Genomic DNA, 18,023 nt, shown 5'->3' on the forward strand with positions numbered 1-18,023 from the left:
CCTGGTCTACAGACTCCCGCCTTGGAGATTTCTGACCTTGGCTTTCCTGGTCTACAGACTCCCGCCTTGGAGATTTCTGACCTTGGCTTTCCTGGCCTACAGACTTCCGCCTTGAAGATTTCTTGCCTTGGCTTTCCTGGCCTACAGACTTCCGCCTTGGGCATTTCTGACCTTGGCTTTCCTGGCCTAAAGACCTCCGCCTTGGGCATTTCTGGTCTGAGCTTCGAGTATCTAGTAGGGATCTTTTGGGGGAGTGATAGCTTTTTGTTTGTTTTACAATGGAATTTCGCCTCGAGTATTTCTTAGCATGGAGGTCAACTTCCCATACATGGGTCTGCAGCATGACTTCTGATCTAATGTCTTGGTATAGCACATTTAGAAATTGCTCATCTGTGGACTTTGAAGCACAAACAGAGGTTTGTGTTGAAACCTCTTTGGATGCTGTATTTTGATCGAGTGTGTCTTGGGTTGTGGAGTATTCAGATGATGTGTCATGGAGTGTCAAGACAGGCAGCTCTGTGATATGATGTGCTTGGTCTTCAGATAGTAAGCTTGGGGGTGGTGTGTCTTGGAAAAGCAAAATTTGCTCTGTAGGAACAAGGGGTCCTTCAATTGTTGAGATCTGGAGTCCTGAGACTTGATGCGGCAGGGCATGGGATGGCAAGTCTTGGAAAAGCAAAACTTGTACCGTAGGAACAAGGGGTCCTTCAACTACCTGGGCTTGAGCTTCTTGGATTTGAATTGGTAGAGGATGGGATGGCAAGTCTTGGAAAAGCAAAGCTTGAGATGAGCAAACAAGGGGACATTCAACTACTCTTGCTTGGCTGTCTTGAACTTGAGCTGGCAGGGATTCAGGTAGCACATCTGGGTTAAACAAAACTTCCGTTGTTGGAACAAGTGGCCCTTGAATTTTCAGGGATTGGGATTCTATTAATTGAGATGGCAGGGCATGCGACGGCATCTCTTGGGAAGGTAAAGCTCGCAATTTCTGGAAATAGGACTGTGCTGAGTGGGATGGGAAAACCTCAAGTGGTATTGTTCGGGCCTCGAGCAATTGGATTTGCCTTGATGGGGCGGGTGCCAGAGCAGGCTGCGGGTCTTCTGTTTTCTCTGGTTGAATGATGGGAAGCTTTTCCGAGGACCCCTTCTCAGGCAATGGTGTCTTTTCCTGGTGTTCAGCTGCCACAGGTACAATTTCCTGTGATTGTGGCCTTCCTGAGACTCTTAACCTGAAGAAAGTGTATCCTCCAAAGGAAAAAGCATTGGTGTTTGTTGTTCTGTCGTTAGGGGAAGATTCTTGCAGCTCAAACCGTATCTGAGCGTTTGCTCCCGGGGCAGGTTTTTCATTATCTTCAGTTGTATCAGAAGGCAAGAAAAACACAATCTACAAAACCAAGGAGGGGAGAGGAATGATTAATACCCAAAAAAAGCATCTTTGGTATTCTTTTCTTCTTGTATTCCTAACTTGTTTTTTCATCTGTCTTTAACAACTAGAAAATAGCATCTAGATTAGGAAATAAGATATAAACATTACTTCTGCTCTGACCACCAACACATTGGTTTTATTTTGGACAAGTTATCTGTTATCGTTTATTATCTAAAATATTCAGTGTTAGTTGTGGTTATTAGGGACTGTTGAGTTGATTGAACTCATAGTGGCCCTCTGTCCAACAGAATGAAACACTGCCCGGTCCTGCACCAGCCTCACAATGGTTACATTGGAGCCCGTTGTTGCAGCCACAGTGCCAGTCTATCTTGTCAAGGGCCCCCCTCTTTATTGATGCCCCTCAACATTTCCCACCATCACTTTTCAATAGAGACATAAAGAGGGAAATGTAAATATTATTTTCTGAAATATTTCTTCCATGCATAATAGTATGCAAATTTTAAGAGATTTTAAAACAACCACTTAAAAGTTCATATATTTAGTTTTAATTGATGTTTATTCCTCATAGACTAGATAGATAAGTTTGATGCTAGGTGGCAGAGATAATTAGATGGCTATCTAATTATCATTTATGGGCAGATCAACGTATAGATAGCAATACAATTAAGCAAATATTATTTTAAAAATAGATACTACATTTTTTTCTTTTAAACCGCTTATTTAGCATTTCATACACATACCATAGAATTCAATAGTTCAATCATATCAAGAAGAGTTGCACAATCATTGCCACAATCAATTTTAGAACATTTTCTTCTTCCTTGTACTTGTTATTAGTATACTTTAAAAAAAATTGTGACAAAAATATGCACAAAACATTCTCCAATTCAACAACTTCTACATGTATAACTCAGTGCCATTGATTATACTCTTTGTGTTGCGCAACCATTATTGACATCGTTTCCAAATTATTGTACCACCGTTAACATAAACTCAATGCTCCACCCACCCCCACCCCCAAGGAAAAACACTTTCTCTTTCACCCATGGTAATCATGGGTGCACTGTAGTTTCTTTTATTTTTTTAATAGGTTTCTTGATATAAAATTCACATATTATCATACACTTCCATAGTTAAGTTGCTTTTCAAAAGAATTGTATATACATCATTATAATCACTGCTAGTGCTCTCTCCCACGGTACTATCTATTTTATGGAAGCATCGACGATGACATAATTCTGAGACGGTCAAGAATAAATTCACAGAAGAGGTGACCTGTGACCTTTACTTGATGAATGATTCAGTGTTCTTTAGGCAGAAGAACTAATATGAAGCAAGGAGTCAAAATCAAGGTAGCAGAAATAGTAAAAGCAGTAAATGTGAACGCTACACTCATGAATACAGGTGAGGTATTGCGCTGGTCAAATCTGCTGCACAAAGCTTGTTTAAAGTTTTAATATGCAGCGATATCACATGATGGCTGCATTGTCATGCAAAGCTGGGCAATGAAAAAAGAAAATTGATGCTTTTGAATTGGATGCTGGTGAAGAAAATTAAATATACTGGACTGCCAGAAGAATGGATAAATTAGCCTTAGAAGAAATACAACCAGCATACTCTTTAGACTTCCATCTTGTTTCTTTTGGACGTTTGCTTCAGGGTGACTAAGGTGCTATAGTAATGGAGTTCACTGCACTTTAAACAAACAAGGCTGGAACAACTGGATATGTCCATGGGTGTGGGGCATGAACTTCCAACCCTAACTCACCCTTTCCCCAACGCTTTACTCCATATACATGCTAAAGAAATAAACTCACTGCCATTGACTTGATGTCGACTCATAGTGACCCTATCGGACAGGGTAGAATGGCCCTAAGCGTTTCTGAGACTGCAACTCTATACTCGAGTAGACAGTCCTATCTTTCTCCCATGGAACAGCTGGTGGTTTTGAACTGCTGACTTTTCAGATAAGAGCCCAATGCGTAATCACTATACCACCAATATTATAGACATAATAAAAAAGTTAAGTCTATAAAACTAGTAGAAGAAAATACATTGGAAATTATTAATGATCTTGATAGATAATTAGAAAATAAAATTTATTAGAAAATAAAAATGATAATTCATAGAATGAAAAAATAGATAAATTGTACCTCACCAAAATTAAAAACCTCTTTGAAGTATAGTATTAAGAAAGTAAGTAGGCATGCTATACACTGGAAAAATATCAGCATTACTTATATCTGAAAAAAGTTTATGTTAACAATCATTTAGTTTCTTGCAATGCAATCATGAGAAGATAAAGTATCCAATAAAACTGATTAATGATTTCAGACACATCTCAAAAAGATATACATATGGACAATAAATACATAGAAACATTCTCATTGTTATAAGAAAAATGCAAAATAAAACTGGATGAGAAACCACTACATACTCATTACAATGGACGAATTATTAATACAACAGGTAATTCCAAGACTTGATGAGAATATTGAAGCAACTGGAACTTTCATATGTTGTTGATGAGAAGGCAAAATAGTACAGCCACTTTGGAAAACTGTTCAGCATTTTTATAAACAGTTAAAGATACACTTAAAAAATATGGCCTTGCAATTGGATTCTAAATAGTACAACCCCAGAGAAATGAAAACATACATTCATAAAAGACTTATATTGAAATATCCATAGAAACTTTATCGGTAATAGAACTGATAACAAACTAAACACTCATTAGAGGTGAATGGATAAACAACTGGTTGTTGTTGGTGCCATGAAGTTGGCTCAGACTCATAGTGACCTTACACACAACAGAATGAAACACTGCCCGGTTCTCCGCCTGTCTCACGATTTGTGGTGTGCCCATAAAGGGGAAGCTATTTGTAAACTTCAAGGAATGAATTATTAATGTACTCATCACCAGGATTCAATCTAAAAGAATTGTTTCTCAGTGAACCAAGCCAGACACAGAAGAGGACTTAGAATGTCATGCATATGAAATTCCAAAAAATCAAAACTTAGGTATGGTGACAGATGATATTGAAAATGAAGGGGTTTAAAGGAACTTTTGGAGATCTTGCTATAACTCGGTTGTGATATAACCAAAAAGGTGTATATAATTAGCCAAATCTTATTGAACTGTGTATATAAAATGGGAGAACTTTATTTTTTTTTAAGATAAACTTCAATAAAGTTATCTGTTTATACCAAGGAACCCATGTGGAACAATGGTTAATCACTTAGCTGATGACCAAAAGGTTGGTGGTTTGAATCTATCAGCTGCTTTGTAGGAGAAAAGGCCTGGCGATCTGTTCACATAAAGATGGTTGCCTAGAAAACTCTATGGGGTTGTTCTATTCTGTCATAAAGAGCTGCTAAGAGTCAAAATCAACTTGAATACACACACACACACATAGACAATAACAAATTTATACTTAGTTTAAAAATAAGGAAAGGGTCCTGGAACTCTTATTGTATAATATTAGAGAAGTCATGCAACTGATCCGGGACTTAGTTAGGGAGCTCCGGTGGCACTTCCCAGTAAGCACTGGACTACTAACTGCAAAGTGGGTGGTTCAAAAGCACCAGGTACTCCTTGAGAGAACCTTGAGGCCATCTGCTCCAATAAAGGTGTACACTCTCTGGAAACCTACATAGGGTTGTTATGCACCAGAATTGACTGAAGGGCAGTGGGTGGGGTCTTGGTTCCACCATATGTTGGATAGAATTTTATTAACTTTATAAGGTTTTGTAAAGTTTTATTAAATTCATACAGTTTTGCTCTACTACTTGTCAGTTTGGCGTCCTGTGGTGCAGGTTGCCGTGCTGCTGGGGGCTATGCCATCAGTATTACAAATACCTGCAGAGCCACCCAAGGTGAGCAGGTTTCAGCAGAGCTTTCTGAGTAAGAACAGACTACAGCGAAGGAAGAAGCTGTACACTTCTGAGTAATCAGTCACTTATGCACAGCAGCAGAACATTGTCAGTGATAGTGCCAGAAGATGAACACTTCGCGTCAGAAGGCACTACAGTGTCTTCTCAAAGTAGAGTCGACCCTAATGACACAGATGAAGCCAAACTTTGAGGACTTTCATTTGCTGATGGGCATGACTCAAAATAAAACGGAACTGTCTGTAAACATCTATTCATCAGAATTTGGAATGTATGAAATAAAAATCTAGCAAAATTGGAAGCCATCAGTAATGCAAAGTATGGATTTGCTGAAGATCATTCAACAACAGTTGCAACAGTACGTAAGACAGGATATCAAGCTGGATATCCTAGGTATTAGAGAGCTCAAATGGACTAGCAGTGACCATTTAAAATCAGATAATAAGATAGTTTACTATTCCAGGAATGAAAAATTCAATAGAAAGGGTGCACATGCATCATCAAAAAATACATTTTAAGGTCTATGTCGAAGAACAATATCTTTGTGATAGGACACTATCTATACACATGCAAGGAAAATCAACTAATATACCATATATACTCGAGTATAAGTTGACCCGAATATCAGCCAAGGCCTCTAATTTTACCACAAAAACTGCATTAAAAATGTGTGGAAAAACTCGGCTTATACATGAGTATATATGGTAATCATTATTCAAATTTAGGCACCAACCACTAAAGCTAGTGATGAAGAAACTGAAGAATTATACCAAGGACTTCAGTCAGAAATTCATCAAACATAGAATCAAGATGTATTGATAGTTATTGGTAATTGGAATGCAAAAGCTGGAAACAGAGAAAGGAGCAGTAGTAAAATATGGACTTGGTGATGGAAATGAGGCTGGAGATCACATGATAGAATTTTGCAAAACCAAAGACTTGTTCATATCAAATACCTTTTTTCAACAACACAAAAGTCTATACACATGGACTTCCACAGACGGAAAACATAGAAATCAAATTGACTACATCTGTGGGAAGACACAATGGATTAGCTTAATATCAGCAGTTAAAACCTGACTAAGTAAATGTGGAACAGACCATCAATTTCTCATCTGCAAGTTTAGGATAAAGCTGAGTAGAATTCAAACCAGTCCACAGGGGCCAAAATAGGCCCTTGAGTGTATCCCACCTAAATTTTAAGAACATATTTGACTAATTGAACACTAATGACAGGAGACATCATGAGCTGTGGGCTGACATCAAGACTATTAGTCCGGGTAGACTAGGGAAACAAATTCATAGACACACATATGTGTATAAGAAAAAGCTTTATATACCAGAGCAATTGAGTATTGAGGAAACATCCCAGCCCAGTCCAGATCAAGTCCATAAGTCCAATATTATCTCCTTGTCTGATACTCATCTATAAATTTCTCTTCAGACTCAAGAAACACATGAAATGATACCAAATGCAGCAAGAGCACAAGCCAGTGGGTGGAAAATCTTGTGGTAGAAGCATGTCAGTGCTGGGATGGGTCTCCACATGACTCCTCCAGCTCTGGACTCTGGCTGCATCAGTGTAGCTCCATCAGGCTCGTCATCAGTAATGTCTTGCACAGAGAGTGAGTATGTGTCCCACCTCCAGCAAGCTATTTATTTCCTTAGTGCCTCTAAATGAGGTCATCAAGCTGTGACCTGATTGACAAGGTAAATTCTACCCCTTCACTCTTCAGTCTCAAATTGACAACAGATTATGCAACTACCACAACAATTATTCATTAAGAAAGAAGAAGATCATTAAAGGACAGGAAAGAAAGAAAAGATCGAAGTGGATGCCAGAAGAGACTCTGAAACTTTCTATTAATTATAGAGTAGCTAAAGCAAATTGAAGAAAGGGTGAAGCCAAACAGCTGAATAGAAAATCTCAAAGAACAGCTCAAGAAGACAAAGTCAAATATTATAACAAAATGTGCAAAGACCTGGAATTAGAAAATCCAAAGAGAAGAACATGCTCAGCATATCTGAAACGGAATGAATTTAAGGAAACATTCAAGCCTTGATTTGCTATTTTGAAAGATTCTATAGGCAAAATATTGAAGAGATCCATATCTGTACACATTCTAAAGAAAGGTGATCCAACAGTAAGGACATTATTGAACAATATCATTTATAGTACATGCAAGTAACGTTTTGCTAAAGACCATTCAACAACATTGCAGGAGTACATAGACAGGAAATGTACAGATGCTTAGGACAGGTTCAGAAGAGGACTTGGAACAAGGTATATCATTGCTGATGTCTGGTGGATCTTGGCTGAAAGCAGAGCGGCACTCATGGATCATAACAAACTATGGAGAGCAATGAGAAAAGTGGGGATTTCAGAGCCCTTCATCGTGTTAATGCAGAACCACTATAAGGATCAAGAGGTAATTAACAGACAAGGGGATACTGCCTGGTTTAAAATCAGGAAGGATATGGCCAGGGTTGTATCCAGTGATGGGATTCAGCCAGTTCACACTGGTTTGGTAGAATGGATTCCTAAGTTTTTGCTGAGTGAAAGAACTGGTTTTTAAAATGGCATTCGTAATAAGGGTTCTTTCTAAGTTGGGTACCTGAGCAGCACCCAATGTGGAAATCACAAATGTATATCCCTTACTCCCTTTAAACATTCATCTGCACAATAGCATATTCTAGGTGCCCATTTTGACCCATTTTAAAGTTGTTCTAGTTTTTAATAAGTCATTTTCAGCTGGGGGTTTTCTTTATTTTATTTTGTTACTGTTTTTAGCTTTTTTTTTTTTTTTACTCTTTTTAACAACTGTGATAAGCAAGTGACATAACCTTGCTGGTTGAAGCATTTGCTGAGAAAGGTCAAGGATTGCAGTCTTCAATATCGATTTCCATTTAAAATAAAGGAAACCAAAATCCTCACAATTGGACCAGTAAGTAACTCCATGAAAAATGAAGCAAATATTGAAGGTGCCAAGGATTTCATCGTGCTTGAAACCATCATCCCTGCTCATGGAAACAGAAGCAGTCAAGAAATAAAATGGCATATGGCTTTGGGTAAATTTGTAGCACAAGATCTCTTTTAAGTGTTGAAGAGCAACAATACAACTCACAGGATTAAAGTGTGCCTGAACCAAGGCATAGTATTTTCAATCATTGCATACACATCTGAAAGTTGGACATTGAGTAAGAAAGACCAAAGAAAAATTGATGCTTTGAATTATGGCACCGATGAAGAATTTTGAAAGTATTATGAATTGCCAAAAGAACATACAAATCTGTCTCGGAGGAAGGACAGCCACCATACTTACTTCTTAGGAGCAAGGATAGCAAGACTTCATCTCATGTACTTTGGATATGTTATCATGAGAGATCCCAATTCCTAGGAAATGACATCATGCTTGGTAAAGTAGAAGGGCAGTGATAAAGAGGAAGACCTTTGACTGTCTGAATTGACCCTGTAACTATAGCAACGGGCTCAAACTTAGCAACAATTGTGAGTCTGGCTCAGGACTGAGCAATGTTTGGTTCTGGTGTGCATAGGGTCCTGCTGAGCTGGAACAACTACTTGGCACCCAGCAACAACAAAGCTTTGTTCAAATTAAGTGCATTCAAGCTAAATTGTTAGAACAGTGACTGGCATACCACATATTCAGTAAACGTTAGCTATAATTTTTCCTCAGTGTACATTGATTGTTCATCACTGTGAATGGTTCTCGTTATTCTTTTTCTCAGATTGGGAGTTTCCCCATACACCCTGATGACACAGATCAAAGTGCCCATAACACAGCAACTTGGCTTCCTGGTAAGTCTGGTCTGTCATTCATTTCCCCCCAATAGATTAAGAGCTAGGTCAGAACTGTTGATTATGGATAGCATATAAAGTGAGAAATGGAAGTATAATGATCACCAAGCCCCTCCCTCAACTTGCCCCTCCCTCATCTTCCTAAACTTGCCCCTCCCTCATCTTCCTAAAGTCAGAGGTGTCAGTTCATTAATGGGCCAGAGGTAACTATGAGCGTCCCAAAGGGAGTCCATTGGCATATCAACATTGAACTCACCTTACGTGACTTTGTCCAACACTTGTTTCTCAAAGTTATGATGGTTATAGAGATGCTGAGCTCTGCTATGCTGGCAATCAGTATGACTGACAGGATTCCCTGTGAATAATGAAGGGAAAGAAGTAGTATTTGGTGTGAAAGCTGCATCAGTTTAAAGATATATGCTAACAGCCCCTTATACTAAATCTGGAGAGACCCATACTCTAGATCAGCAGTTCTCAATCTGTGGGTCGCCACCCCTTTGGGGTCAATGACCCTTTCACAGGGGTCAACTGATTCCTAACAGTAGCAAAATGACAGTTATGAAGTAGCATCGAAAATATTGTTATGGTTGGGGGTCACCACAACATGAGGAACTGTATTCAAGGGTCACAGCATTAGGAAGGTTGAGAACTGCTGCTCTAGAGGCTTCTGTATCCATCAGCGGTGCATATTTTACATCCTCTGCCTTCAGGATACATCAGGGAAAACAAACTGCAATCCATTTAAGGTCCAGGAAATTATTCCAGTAGTAAAGCATAAAGGTTCTAGTCAGTTATTGTCATGTGGGGATATAGACCATAGGGTACCTGATCTTTCCCTCCTCCCTCCTTTTTTCTTTCTTAGATATAAGTATTTTTTAAATGAGGAAATTTCCAATTAGTTAATCACCTGTGTGAGGCAAATAAAACATATCTGCAGACAATCCACTGATTGTCTTTTTTTTTCCCTTTTTTCTCATTCTGTGTTAAGACAACGTTTAGATTGAGAAACAGCAGGCTATTACAAGGTGTTCAAATCGATTAATCTCTTTAACAGAAAGGATGGAGCGCAACTTTCTGGTTAATTGTGACCCTAGACAAGTGATGGACTCTCTGAAATTCCGTTCTCTAACTGTAAACAATGAATTATCTCTGACACAGATTTTCTGTGTGGACGATATGGCTTTAAAAGCATAGCATCAGGTCTGGCAATAAGAGGCATACATACAGTTTCCCTTCACACATTGATGTTAATGAGGTTGCAGCTATCTGGTGACTCTGCCTTTGTAGCAGATCCCCCAAACATGGCTATTCCCCACTCATTGGTTAAAGGAAATTGTACAAAGTGCTGACTCGATGCAACTTATTGGCTTCACTGTTGAACTAGACAGAGCTAGTCCTGGTCTTTGTGGAGCTTTTATCATAGTAAAGGGACAGAGAACAACATATAACTAGATAACTATTTACTTAATTAAATTGTGATGATTGCTCTGAAGAGGTATTAGGAGCAGTTCAGAACTGTGGGAAACTACAGTTCTATATTCCCTAACGACAGCACTATAAGCCCTAACTTATAACAGGGGATCTGGAAAGCTAAATTAGAGATAAAGTCCAAGCACATTATCCTGCTTTTAATATCTTTCCCACAGATTCTCCCCTAACAGCTATGCTGCCTTAAAGTGAGCACATGGTTGATTCTGTCTCTCTGCAGAGACAGACATTCCCTGATTATCTCCTCCCACCACGGCATCCAGCCCCCCTCATGTCTTCCTCCAATGCCGGTATTGGGTTTCCTCACCTGTGACCTCAGGGACTTTACTATGATTACCACCCACCTTGTGACGTTTGTAACTCCTGAATATGCATGACTAATGGCTAGCTATAAAAGCCCCAAAACAATAAAGATGCTCTCTTCTCTGGTCCTTGTTCCCTCTCCCCTTCTGGCTCCCTCTCCCTCCTCTCTCCTCCTTCTGCACCTCCACGTGTACCATCAAGAGGGGCTGAGGTGAGCATGCTACCATGAAATGTGTCTGACTCCTTTCTTTTACTCTTTCTCCTATCTTTCATTCTCTATGACTTTACTATAATCTTTATATATTATTGCCATACAATTGCGCCTGCCGGGCCTGTGATGATTTGTTAGGGACTTACTCCCCTGACACAGAATTATAAGGCAGATCTGACCAAGTCTGCATGAAGGAGGGGAGAGTGTGGTCAGAAAGAACATCCTTAAAGACTCGAAGGCAGACCTGAGGGTACAGGAGGAATTAGTTAGGTAAGTGGAAAAGGACGGGCACGGGACTGTGGAGTCTTCTAAGAAGCAAGCAGCTCGCCTTATGAGCCTGAGGCAGAGGGTACCTAGTATACTAAGGAATTCCAGGATATGTCTGGAGTAGGGAGTAAGAGACATAAAAGCCTGGGAGAGTGCTGAGACAGTGCTATAGGATCTTGTAAGCCTTTTAAGATTTGGACCCATGATGATGCTTCACAGAAACCATTGAGTACTGTGCTCAGATTTATGTTTTAAACACAATGTATTCTGGTTTCAATACAGACAATGGGTTAGTTCTTTGAGAAAAATTGGTTATCATTAGATGTCATCCAGTCGGCTCTGACCCAAAGTGCCTTTTCTGCACACCAGAAGGAAACACTGCATGGGCCTGCACCATCCTCACAATTGTTCTTTATGGTTGAGTCTATTATTGTAGTCACTGTTCCAATACATCTTATTAGGGGCCATTCTCTTTTTTTTTTTTGCCACCCCTCAACTTTACCAAATAGGATGTCCTTATTCAGGGACTGGTCTCCATTGACAATATGTCCAAAGTATGTAAGAGGAAGTCTTGCCATCCCTGCCCCTAAGGAGCACTTTGAACTTATTTCTTCCGATTCAGATTGGGTTGTCTTTTTAGCAGTTCATGGTAATTTCAATATTCTTCTCTAGTACAATTCATATGCATCAATTCTTCTGTCTTCCTTATTCAATGTCCAACTTTCACATGCATACGATGCAATGGAGACTACCATGACTTGGGTCAGCTGCACCTTAGGCCTCAAAATAGCATCCTTTCTTTTCAATACTCGTAAGAGGTCTTGTGCAACATGCCTTTGGATCTCCTGACCTCTTGCTTCCATGAGCACTGATTGTAGATCCAAGTAAGACAAAGTCCTTGACAACATCAACCTTTTCTCCATTTATCATGATGTGACCTATTGGTCCAGTTAAGAGTATTTTGGTTTTCCTTACATTGAGTTGTAATCCGTACTGAAGGCTACAATCCTTGGTGTTCATCAGCAAGCTTCAAATCCTTCTCACATTCACCAAGCAAGATATGTCCTCTGCATAGCACAGGTTGTTAATAAGCGTTCCTCCAGTAGTGATGCCACATTCTTCTTCATATAGTCCAACTTCTTTGATTATTTGTTCAGTACATAGATTGAACAAGTATGGTGAAAGGCTAGAACCGTGAAGCGCACCTTTCCTGATTTTAAACCATGTAGTGGTTCCTTGTTCTGTTCTCACAACTCACTCTTGATCCAGGTTAGAGTTCCAAATGAGCACAATGATCCGTTCTGGAATTCCCATTCTTTTCAACGTTATGCACAATATATTATGGTCCACACAGTCGAATGCCTTTCCATAGTCAATGAAAGACAAGAAAACATCTTTCTGGTATTCTCTGCTATGAGCCAAGATCCATCTGACATCAGCAATGATATCCCTTGTTCCTTGTCTTCTTCTGAATCTGGCCTGAACTTCTGGCAGCTCCTTGTCAATGCACCGCTGCAACTATTGTTGAATGATCTTAAGTAAAATTTTACTTGTGTGCAATATGAATTACATCCTTGTATAGTTTGAGCATTTTGTTGGATCACCTTTCTGTGGAACAGGCACAAATATGGATCTCTTCCAGTCAGTTGGCCAAGTAGCTGTCTCCCAAATTTCTTGCCCTAGGTGAGTGAGTGCTTCCAGTGCTTCTTCAGATTTCTGAAACATTTCATTGGGTAGTCCATCCATTCCTGCAGCTGTGTTTTTAGCTAATGTGTTGAATGAAGCTTGAACTCTTCCTTTAGCATCATGGGTTCTTGCTCACATGCTACCTCCTGAAATGGTAGTGCCAATCTGTGTATTCTTTCCATCCTGCATCATTCAACATTTTACCTATAGCGTCTTTCAAAATAGCAATTCAAGGCTTGAGTTTGGTCTTTCGTTCTTCCAATTTCAGAAATGCCAAGTGTGTTCTTCCCTTTTGCTTTTTTGATTCTAAACCCTGTACATTTTGCTATAACAGTCGGCTTTGTCTTTATGAGCTGCTCTTTGAGATTTTCTATGCAGCCGTTTGACTGCAGCCTTTCTTCCATTCACTTTACCTACTTTACAGTGAAGAGCAAGTTTCAGAGTTTCTTCTGACATCCACTTTGATCTTTTTTCCTCTTCTCTCTTTTTAATGCCCGTTTGCTTTCTTCATGGATGAGGGTCTAGATGTCCTCCCACAGTTTCTCAGGTCTTCTGTCGTTAGTGTTCCAGGAGTCAAATCTGTTCTTGAGATGTTCCTGGAATTCAGGTGGGAGAGACCCGAGGTCATATTTTGACTCTTGTGGATTTGTTTTGATTTTCCTCAGCGTTATACGCATTTGAGGTCTGTTCCACAGTTGGCTGATGCTGAGCCTCTCCATTAGGTCTTCCTACAGATCCAGTCCGTTTGATTTCTGTGAATTCCCTGTGGGAAAGTTCACGTGTATAGTCACCTTTTGTGTTCTCGAACAAACGGTTGGTTTTAACAAATTCTCTCATGAGATCTCCAGCTTCATTTCTATGACCAAGGGCATATTTTCCAATGACCGTTCCTTCCCCTTTCTTTCCAACTTTTGCATTCCAATCACTAATAACTACCAATGCATCTTGAATGCATGTTTGGTCAAGTTGTGACTGAGATTGTTGGTAGAATTTTTCAGTGTCTTCATCACTAACGTTTGTGGTTGTGCATAAAATTGACTAACAATTGTATTGATTGGATATTCTTGAAGGCAAATCAATATAATCCAACCACAGATGGTATTATACTTCATGATGCATTTAACATGACATTTTCTTATAATGCATGCCACACCATTACTCTTGATGTGTCATTCCAAGCATAGTAAATAATATGATTTTCTGATTCAAAATGGCTAATAACAGTCCATTTCCACTCACTAACACCTAGGAAACCAATCTTCATGGATCCATTTCATTTTTGACGACTCCCAATTTTCTTAAATTCATACTTCCCACATTCTAAGTTCCAATTTGTAGAATATTTTTGCAGCTGTTTCTCTACCTTGTATCATGCTTCATCAGCAAAGGAGGATCCCAAGGCTTTATCTGACTCATGTCATGATAATTGACTCCCCTCCGAGAAACCAGCTTCTCTTCAGACACATTTGGAGTGTCCTTGGACCTGAGGGGCCCATCTGCCAGCAGTATCTCTGAGAATTTCCTGCTTCCTTTGTTGAGGCTTTCAGTATTTGACAATGCCTCGAAGTCATGCATAAGGTTTTCAGCGACTTCTTTCTCCAAAGTGAGAAACCCAGTCCTTCCTTCTTGTTTGATCTTAGTCTGTAAGTTCCACTGAAACCTGTTCACTTTAGGTGACCCTGCTGGCATTTGAAATTCAAGTGATATCGCTTCCAGCATCACAGCAACACACAAGCCACCACCATATCACAAACTGACAGATAAGTGTTAGGAGACAAAAGTTAGGCCAAGAAATCTCCAAAGCTCACTGTTCTGAAAGTGTTAGGACCTTTTCTATGACTTTTGAGCTATGACAGAGAATCATGACAATATACAAGTTAGGTATAGGAACATATTATCTGACTTTGTATGTAGACATCTTATCGTACAACATCCATGGCATGAAACACACTAATAGAGTTTACATATGTCTGGAGATAAAACCCTTTCATTGTACCAGTTTCTTCCCGAGTAAAAATTATAATGCTGCATCATGCTCTTATATCATGTTTAGCTAGGACAGAATTTTGTCCTTAATAATAGCCTCTGGTTTTCTTTCTTTCTTTTTTTTTTTTTTTAAAAAGCATTTTATTAGGGGCTCGTACAACTCTTATCACAATCCATAAACATCCATTGTGTCAAGCACATTTGTACATTTGTTGCCATCATCATTCTCAAAACATTTTCTTTCTACTTGAGCCTTTGATATCAGCTCCTCATTTTCCCTCCCTCCCTCACCCCTGGTAATTTATACATTATTGTTATTTTGTCATGTCTTACACTATCTGATGTCTCCCTTCACCCACTTTTCTGTGGGCCTCTGGTTTTCTTTAGTAATCTTTTGTGTGTCAGCATTTCTGGGATTTTTCTCAGAGAGGGTCTTAAGGCCAACTTCAGTGTGGTAGTTACACAATTCCATTACAACTTGAAGATATATAAAAGTATAGAGGTGGTATTCAACCTGTCAATCAAGTCACAGTCTGATGATGTCTCTTTGTGGACATAGCCTTCTCAAAAGGAGGGCCCTAGGAACCTCCCCTTGTCTCTCTGCCTTCCCCTTCCTGCTGGCTGTCCCTGCTTGCTGCCAGAGCGCTGTGATGCATCTACTGCTGTTGGATCCACATGACTCTGTACCCACCAACCTGTGCTTCTCCTGCATTCTGCTTCATTGCTTGCGACTGTGTGAGTCTGAAGAGGGATTTATGGAGTAGTATCAGACTTCGGGACCTGAGATGGACTGGGCTGGGGTGTTTTCTTGATATATAATTACTTCTTATTATAAAGCTCTTTCTTACACATATGAGTATCACTGGATGTGTTTCTCTAGTCAACCTGGCCTGACACATTGAGTAATTGGCTATGGGACTAAATAAAATCACACATAGTACTTGATGACTTTTTTCCTTTTTTTTTCTATTTAAAGGAGATAAAATTCCAGATTCTTCATAATTTCCATCCAACTAGGCTTGAATGTCATTACAATTCCAAAACTCCAGTTTTCACGATACAGTTGGTAAAAATGGAATAAAACCCAGGGTTTACTTCGGGGAGCAAAAGGGAAAGGACTGTTGGAATCATTGACATGCTTGAAAGTAATGCAGGATGATATGCTAGACAAGTATTTCAGGGTATACCTGTAATTGTATTTCCTGGTATAGAGCAGAGTTTATCTGTTTTGATTAATAAAATTGAGCTTATATAAAATGATTCATGTCCTAACATTCTTAAAATATTTTACTTGATTCAAGTGGCTTAAGCACATCACACAATATGTTTACCTCTTTTAGTGTTGATTGTGCAAACTTTTCAGATCACTCTGTTGCTAATTCATGCTGAAAGGGTCATATTTAATCCATCAACATCAGTGGTAACAGTAATTATTATTCCTAATTATTATTATAAAGATAGCACCTGTTGACATTTTACATTGTGCCGGGTACTGTTCTTATTTCATCATCACAAGAATCCAATAATGCAGATAGATATTTTGCAGAAGAGGAAAACTGAGGCTAGGACAGAACAAAATATTCACACCAAAGCTTATAATCAACAGAACCAAGATCCAAGTGCAGACATGATTCCTGAATCATTTTAATCATCGACTCACAACATGCTTCTCAAACATCGATTCCAATGTTAACCCAGTCACAACTGCTAGAATTAAAATTTTGGAGTCCCTGCACATGAACATAGTTCTGATAAGGTAATACAAATTTATCATACAAACTAGACCGCTTACATTTATCAGTGTTCTGCCTACAACACATACTCCTTCAAGCGAAGGCACCTGGCAGAACCTGTGTTCATCTTTATAGCTGATCATCGTGAGCGTGATTCCAGCGATGGCGACCAAGGAACTGATGACATTCATGGACGTGACACATTGTCTCTGGAAAACAGTGATAAAACAAATGCATCAATTCCCTTGTGAGAAATCCCTGGTAATGTCATGGTCCCAGATACTTGCTAGGGATGAATTGCTGTCAGGTCAATATATTGGTTAGGCTTGGTAGATTAAGTCATGAGCCATCAAAGTCAAAAGCTAAACCAAGTTTTATCATGAACCAGGTGCTGAGAAAGAAAATGGATTGATGCTGTTGATGCTAAGGAAAATGTTTGCTCTGTCTTGGTGAGGTGCTGTTCATAAGCTGTAAGCAGAAGGGGATGGAAGGGCACAGCCACTGCAATAATAGGTTTACACATAACAATGGTCACGAAGCGGGTGCAGGCCTTGCAACATTTATGTCCGCTTCAAGTTATGAGTGGGGGTCAACTTCATGGCTCCCACCAATGTCAACATTGCTTGGGGTAAATCTGCTGCACACGATCTATTTAATTAGTGTTGGAAAGCAAGAATGTTACCTTGAGGATTAAGGTATACTTGACTCAAGCCCTGGAATTCTCAATTGCCTCATATTCCTGTGAAAGTTAAACATCGAGTATGGAAGACCCCAAAAAGATGGGTGCATTTGAATTCTGGAGGTTGGTGAAGAGTCTTGAAAGTACCATGGATGGCTAAAAGACCAAACCAATTTGTCGAAGAAGTGCAGCCCGAGTGCTCCTTAGAGGCAAGAATGATGAGACTTGTTTTAAGCACTTGGTGTGTATTGTCAGGAAAGACCAGTCCCTGGAGAAAGACATCACGCTTGGTGTAGTAGTTAGGAATTATGTCAACTAAACACTCCTGGCTAGAAGTGGAGCCAAATCTATTAGTCAAGTGTAGCTTGGTGACAGTTCCGGGAACTGCCTCTCTCTCTTTGCCACTTTGCCTCCCTGCCTGCTGGGATTCTCTGTCTGCCTCCAGGGGTGGCCCCACGTAGGATGACCGACCCTGGGAGCTGTCAGTGGTCTGCCACGTTTCTAGTGATTTGGGGTCTATGTGACTTCACCTGGACTATTTCTGCTTCACCATGCTGTGCCATAGGCATTAAGTT

At 39.6% G+C, this 18,023-nt stretch overlaps 1 protein-coding gene across 1 annotated transcript in view; it reads right to left on the reverse strand.

Annotated features, from left to right (window-relative positions):
* MS4A14 (membrane spanning 4-domains A14) overlaps window positions 1–18,023 on the reverse strand; it is a 32,028-nt gene that overhangs the window by 1,077 nt on the left and 12,928 nt on the right. Inside the window, exons 4-7 of the mRNA XM_013007805.1 lie at window positions 16,829–16,978; window positions 9,352–9,450; window positions 1,193–1,384; window positions 247–397 (exon numbers count right to left, since the gene is read on the reverse strand). Coding sequence (XP_012863259.1) covers window positions 247–397; window positions 1,193–1,384; window positions 9,352–9,450; window positions 16,829–16,978 — 592 coding nt within the window. The remainder of the gene's footprint in view (window positions 1–246; window positions 398–1,192; window positions 1,385–9,351; window positions 9,451–16,828; window positions 16,979–18,023) is intronic.

The sequence above is a fragment of the Echinops telfairi genome, unplaced genomic scaffold (assembly GCF_000313985.2).
Source record: "Echinops telfairi isolate 266 unplaced genomic scaffold, ASM31398v2 ScPeMD7_7416;HRSCAF=8454, whole genome shotgun sequence".
Classification (NCBI taxonomy): Eukaryota; Metazoa; Chordata; class Mammalia; order Afrosoricida; family Tenrecidae; genus Echinops; species Echinops telfairi.